This window comes from Lithobates pipiens, unplaced genomic scaffold, assembly GCF_037356315.1.
Source record: "Lithobates pipiens isolate NorthernLeopardFrog02 unplaced genomic scaffold, aLitPip1_a1.2 Scaffold_3, whole genome shotgun sequence".
NCBI classification, from domain to species: domain Eukaryota; kingdom Metazoa; phylum Chordata; class Amphibia; order Anura; family Ranidae; genus Lithobates; species Lithobates pipiens.
In genome coordinates this window covers 79,626,592-79,633,461 of record NW_027507790.1, presented here as the reverse complement: position 1 = coordinate 79,633,461, position 6,870 = coordinate 79,626,592, and the positions used below count along the sequence as shown (strand labels likewise).

General features: G+C 38.8%; 1 protein-coding gene across 1 annotated transcript; it reads left to right on the top strand.

Moving 5' to 3' along the window:
• Positions 1-3,170: 3,170 nt before the first annotated feature.
• On the top strand, positions 3,171-5,131 carry LOC143939983 (hydroxycarboxylic acid receptor 3-like). The gene has a single exon (XM_077461067.1). The coding sequence runs from the start codon at positions 3,234-3,236 to the stop codon at positions 4,245-4,247; it is 1,014 nt and encodes a 337-aa protein (XP_077317193.1). The 5' UTR covers positions 3,171-3,233; the 3' UTR covers positions 4,248-5,131.
• The last annotated feature ends 1,739 nt before the right edge of the window (positions 5,132-6,870 follow it).

Sequence of the window (6,870 nt, the reverse complement as noted above, 5' to 3'; positions counted from 1 at the left end):
CTACCGAGAAGTGATAATGGTGATAATTAAGTTCAAAGTACTATACGCCCATTTTGTGGGTGTTTCCATTAATTGGCAAGGTGTTCATGTGACGCAATCGATATTTTAATTTCATGTAATTATTCGTCTTTTGTCAACCAATAAATGTAACTATTTTGTATGATCACTTGTCTCCGTGAATAAGTTTCACATGTATAGACTGTGTCATATAGATTGATTTTGTATCTTAAAAATATCTTTGTTAAAAATTACTTAATAAATACTGTGCGGGAAACTGTCCTTAAAAAGCACAACATCATCTAAATATTAAAGTCCCAATAAGCAGTTTTTTCTTACAAACAGTGATCAAGGAGAAACATGTTAAAGTGGAAGTAAACCCTCCTATTGTTTTTAGACAAGGAATCTGCAAGTTTGGCTTCTGTTTAATCTTGATGCTGCACATGTGATCAGTTATAATATCAGCCATTGGATGGTTTGACAGTTTGGTTGAGAACACAACCAATGTCACAGTTACATTACCATGTGCCAGGAATGTAACTGTTTTTGAAACTGGTAAATCAATAGGTTTACTACTGCTTTAGCCTAGGTTCACACTTGTGCGATGCGGGAACCAGCGTGATTACAGCGCCAGTTCCCGCATCGCATCTCTCTCACAGGTAGTTCACACTGCCCTCTGCGAACCACTGCGGGTGTCAATACATTGTTAATGACACCCCCAGATCAGTTCACAAATTGCAGTGCGAACTGTGAACTCAGACAAGAATCGGATCACATACTGTAGGTGAGAACACCCATGTGATCCGAATCCAGTGCGGGACAAAAAAAGTCCCTGCACTATTTTTGTGCAAATCCAATGTGAGCTCAGCCATACAACTGTATAGGTGAACTTGCATTACACAGACATCACATGCGATCGGCAGCACAGTACGGATACAAATCACATGCAATGTCTGTGTTTGCACTAGTGTGAACCTGGGCTTGAGGTTTTCTATTAACCATGTTAACAAAACATCTACCTTGCTCAGTCTTAGGCTATCTTCACATATATGCAGATGTGGGAATGTGTGTAAATGTCATGCATTTCCCACAGGTACAGCACCTCATTCAAATGAATGGACTGCTTTGCCCATACCAAAGCGGCACACAGAAACCGCACATATGTGAACCTAGCCTAAGAGTCTTAAATCAGTCCAGGTCACTACAGATAGTGCTGGGACTAGACCACACAGCGCGCAGGGCAAAGATGCCAAATTGTGCCCCCCCCCTTCATTATGCATGAGCCTATGAGGAGGCAGGGGAGAGAGAACATAGCCCACACCTCCTCCTCCTCTCCTTCCCGCTTCAAGCGATGGGCTGAGAGAAGTAGTGATGTCACTATCATTACGCCTGTCAGCCTTATAGTAGAAGGAACTTGCGGAACCCCCATCCCTACAATACACGCTGTGCCCAGGGCGTCCGTTCCTTCTACCCTCCCCTTGTCCCAGCCCTGGCTACAGACACTTTCCTGATGTTATTGACAACTTCACTGCTATGTCAAAGCCAGTAATTACTTTTAATACTTTGCTTTACCACTTAATTTGAAAGTTCAGTCCCAGCCTCTATCTGTATAAATTGTGGTTTAGATTAAGAATAATTTTAAGCAAGAACACAATAAAGTGTATGTCAAAATAACAAAAAATTCTTAGGCTTTACAGCTATCTGGGACTGCATTAGAGAGAAGTCCCAGATAGCTGTAAGGAAGTGAAGGGAAATCTGCAACAGGGACACAGATAGAAAATCTGACAGGTGTTCTAGCCTCCCCCTACAATAGATAATAGGATTTTTGTACTCACCGATAAATGTTTTCCCTTAAGTCCATTGAGGAACCATGAAAGTTATACACATTCAGGTTACATGGCCACCTATAGGAAGATTAGACAATGTGCAACAAAAAAAACTGTAGGCCAGCTCAGGATCACCACTCCCACCACCAGCATGTCTCAGTTTTTCTAGCAAAGCAGTACCGAGAGCCTGACCATAAGTACAGAATCATAAGACTTGTGTCCTTCAATAGATTTTAAGAAAAGCATTTTACGGTAAGTAAAAAAAATATAATTTTCTTTCTCTAAGGGGTTGGCAACAAATGCTAACAGGCCTACTAAAAACAAAAGAAATGGTAGTTCATGAGGGACACATGTCTGGCAGTGAACAAAGTCCCTGTAGGTGGGCAGCAGGAATGGACCAAAGAGTGGAGTTCTATGTATCTCTTTGCATCTTTAGTAGATTTCTGTAGTCTAGGAGAACTAGTAGATCCATTGTGAATCACCTTTGAAAGGGAGGCATTTACAGTATGTACAGTACTGACAGAAATATAGGGTAAATGCTGATTAAAACTAAAACACACATAAAGACTATATGAGAAAAATAATAAAATAAAAATACTTTTATCTTTTAGCTCTCAGCTTCCAAAAAATGTGTTGCATTCCATCACAAACCTATGTAAAGGTTTATCTTAATGTGGATTTTTTTCTGCATCCATCGTAATATACCATCAAGAAGGAAAAATACTATGTTCCAAATTGAAAGCCAAACTCTAACTTTGTGCCTCATAAAGTTTCACTGTAGTCTAAGGACTTTGAATATATTCTGCAATAAATAACTGTGTTGTATACTGTAAATTATGAAAATAAAAGTTGTGGTAATTTCTTCCCCCCCCCCCTTTTTAATTAAATACAATTTTAATTAAATTAAATTAAATTTTAATTTAATTTAATTAAATTAACATCTACACAATAAACATATATGCACCCAAATTTGCAACCAAATTAAAGTGAAGCTAAACTTACCTTTCCTTCAAGGACTGTGCCGGCAATGCAAGCTGAGCTGTGCATTCAGGTGTATTTTAATAAAGAAGAGACATTGCATAAGGGCATTGATAAGGTTGCATTGCATTGCAACACTATCAGTTCTTCTTGAGAGGTATTGTTTTATATACATCATTGATTCCAGAACGGTTGCTAATACACAAAAGAGGAAATGTGAGAGGAAATGTGTGTTTTAATAAATGCAAAACAAAATATTTTGCATGGTGGTAATTGGCCAATTTAGATACGTAATCAGTGATGACTGGAACCCTTTAACTAAAAAGATCCTAGCTAAGTCTTTAGTTATTGTTCTGTCTGTATCTTCCTCTTATTTGTGCAGGGAAGACATAAGATATTGAAACTGTTTGAAGAAGCAAGAAAGGCTGGACAATGATGGAACATGACATCGAGGGCTGGCAAAACAGTAGCAACTGCACTTGCTGCACGTTTGAGAACCCTCTTCTCTCCAACATACTTCCTTCAGTTCTGATCATAATCTTTGTGTTTGGGACAGTACTGAATGGCTTTGCCTTGTGGGGCTTTTGCTTTTACATTAAGGAATGGAAGTCTAGCAGTGTCTATCTCTTCAACCTGTCAGTAGCAGATTTCCTGCTCATGATTTGCCTACCCTTTAGGACAGACTATTATTTGAGGAACATGACCTGGATCTATGGAGATATCCCCTGTCGGCTGGTGCTATTCATGCTTGCTATGAACAGGACAGGAAGCATCTTCTTTTTAACTCTAGTAGCTACAGATCGGTATATTCGAGTTGTTTATCCTTATAGTAAAATCAACTTCATACCAAATAAGCTTGCTGCTGCCATTGCCTGTGCTGTTTGGCTTGTTACAATATTAATGACTACCTCCATTCTCACTAAAGACTATACTGGAAGGGACAGGGCAACAAAAGCATACTGTGACAGTTTTATGGTGTGTCCTGCAGACTCATGTTGGAATGATCTTCTCTTCATCTTAAAATTTTTCTTGCCACTCTGCATTGTCCTTTTCTGTACTGGTTGTATCATCTGGAGGCTCAGACAACGAAACTTGGACAAAAATGTAAGAATTAGGAAAGCTGTAAAATGTATCATGCTGGTTGGGATGGTGTTCTTCATATGTTACTTGCCAAGCGTGTCAACCCGGATTGAAGTCTTAAGGATTCAGGCTTCTTCAGAAAGAAATAAATGCAGTGTCTACAGAACCATTGATAATGCATTTTACATTACAATTTGCTTCACGTACATAAATAGTATGTGTAATCCTTTGGTGTATTATTTTTCTAATCCTTCACTCAGAAAATTCTATTTAAAAATTCTGCAATGCTCAAGCCAAACAGAGTCGGAAACAGAAACAGGACCAAACAATAATACCAGCATGACTCCAAGCAACAACCGTCTCTAGTAGCACACATGGCTACCTTATAGATGCAGTAATGATTAATTAAGTCACATACTGTACTATGCATAAATAATGGTCCACAGTGCCTTGTGTTCAGGAAGCGACTTTGTCTTTATGGTCCTTTCTATATTAACTTCTTCTCAGACAGTTGCTAGATGCAGAGGATTAATTATTATAATGCTTCTAACATGATAACCCTTTTCTATTTAAGCTTAGAATATGATTACCCAGTTATTTTTTACCACAAATTCTGTGCTATGCTTATTTTTTTACCTATTAATGGCTATTTTTTGTTTCCCCTGAAATGTTATTAAAGATTTGAGCAATGCCTCTGACTTCCTCTACTTACCAGGTCACCTAACCACTAGAACCTAGAATATGTCTTCTTACTGTATTTCATGATTCTATCATGCCCGATGAGGCAGTGGCCCCTATCACTTAAATGAACATTAGTTACACAAAAATGGATGTCCCCGACCCCCCCCCCCCCCACGGTAACGGAGTGGTAAAACCAAGTCAACACTGTTAACTTCCTGAGAAAAAATAATATATCAGCATAAAAATTGTATTAGAGAATTCAAGAACTTATGGAACCCCTGGAATAGCTCCGTTTCATTTCACTGCAGAAAGCTTACTCCCCTAATGAGTGTAAGGTTGTACCCCACAATTATGATCTTAAAATCAATGTACTGGAGCAGGCATACAGTGCTCCTAGGTATTAAAAGAGGAAATGTTTAGTTTTTGTTTTATTATTTGGAACAACTTTCCATCTTTATTTATAAAGCACATAAAAATTGTAATGACAAGACTAATGTTTGATATCCTAAGATGCTGTTGTGATGTGTTTATATCCGTATATTTACTGGCTGTTATTAATATCTTGTTCAATAAAGTCACTGTATAATCAAGTCAAGTCAAGCTTTATTGTCATTCTACTACACGTGAGGACCTACTGTATGGTAGAATGAAATTTCGTATATCACAGGGCCACGGTGCTACATACAAATTAAACATAATTATAAATACAAAGAATATAACACAGAAAAGAACTTAAAATTAAAAAAAATATATAAACCTGTACACATCTGGGAACTACGTAACTGTACATATACTGTGTATTTCTAAGCCCTTGTACACACGGTCGGATATTCCGACGGAAAATGTCCGATTGGACCGTGTTGTCGGATAATCCGACCGTGTGTGGGCTCCATCGGACTGTTTCCGTCGGAATATCCGTCCGACAAAGTTTTAGAGCTGGGCTATAAAACTTTCTGACAACACGATCCGATCGGACTTTGTCTGATCGTTTGTACAGAATTCCGATCGGACAAAGTGCCACGCATGCTCAAATCACATTCCTAGACCAAAACTATTGGCTACTAGCCTGAATGTAGTCCCATCATAACTAAATTACATCATCACATTACGAACGATTGGATTTTCCGACAACTTTGTCCGACCGTGTGTATGCAACACCAGTTTTGGATTTTGTCCGATGGATTTTGTTGTCGGAATGTCCGACCGTGTGTACAAGGGCTAAGAGTCTTTGTAGCAGCAAGTGTTTATAAAAGTGTCTAGTGCATATTCAAGAGTAAAAAGGATGGTAATTGGTTAAAAAGGAGGGGAAGTGTTAATCAATAACATTGGTGGGTAAAGAGGTCCTGGACCCCTTTCTTTAAAATCACGCTGCATGGAATTGGATAGTGCCGTGGCACCATGTGGTATTGCGTAATGTGAAAACACGGGGGTTTTGACAATGCATGGAGGTACCCATGCATGCATTTTGTGAGCGTTCCTGACCCGCACAAGTGTGAATCTAGCCTTAAACGTTGCTGTGATACTATTAAGACAATTGTTTTGTTACATACAGAGTACAGAATCATTTTCACAGCATTAAAGGAAATTTGTGGTTGACAAGAGGCGTGCTAATTTCTTATCTAATCTTTAGAGACAAATTTTGTGCAGTGTGTGGCATTACAGTAAAGGCATCTATTTATAAAAAGTGAAGGTTTGGTGAATGCTCTATTCACTTCTTTAGAAATAGGCACTTCAGTATCTCTCTTAGTAATTTAAATATGGCCATAGATGGCTGGCTGAGCAGGGACCGGTTGATTTTTGATCCATCTATGGCTGTTCACATTCCACAGACATCGATCTAAGGGTTGACTTTCGTCAGACGGGGTGTTGGAAAATTTTAATTCAATCTGCGGCTGAAGTACTGATCATTGTATTTTCTCTCAGTGGATTAGGCCCTACAGTCAGAATACAATAGCACAGCAGGGAGGATTTTTCCATTCACCTCCAATGCGTGGGTGGGGGAATCTGTTCAACCCATCTATGGCCAGCTTAAGTGTGTATCTTTGGTGATTTGATGTTGACTTCTCTTTTTAAAGTGGAGAGATCTAAATCTTTAAAATAAAAGTGCTTAAAGGATAAGTTCACCTTTGGGAACATGGTACATGTTCCACCTGTTTCTAGAAGTTCCCTGTATTAACTCTCACTTTTTGAAAAGAGCACGGGTGTGCAGGGCTCCACCCACACAACTGCATTATTTATTCACAGAGTTTTCTGAATGAATGAACTACAAGTACTGAACTACTACAGCAATGTTGAACGCTCTGGTAGT

Bases quoted from the DNA above. Each gene is read 5' to 3' on its own strand.
- LOC143939983 (XM_077461067.1), top strand. From the start codon at position 3,234: ATGATGGAACATGACATCGAGGGCTGGCAAAACAGTAGCAACTGCACT.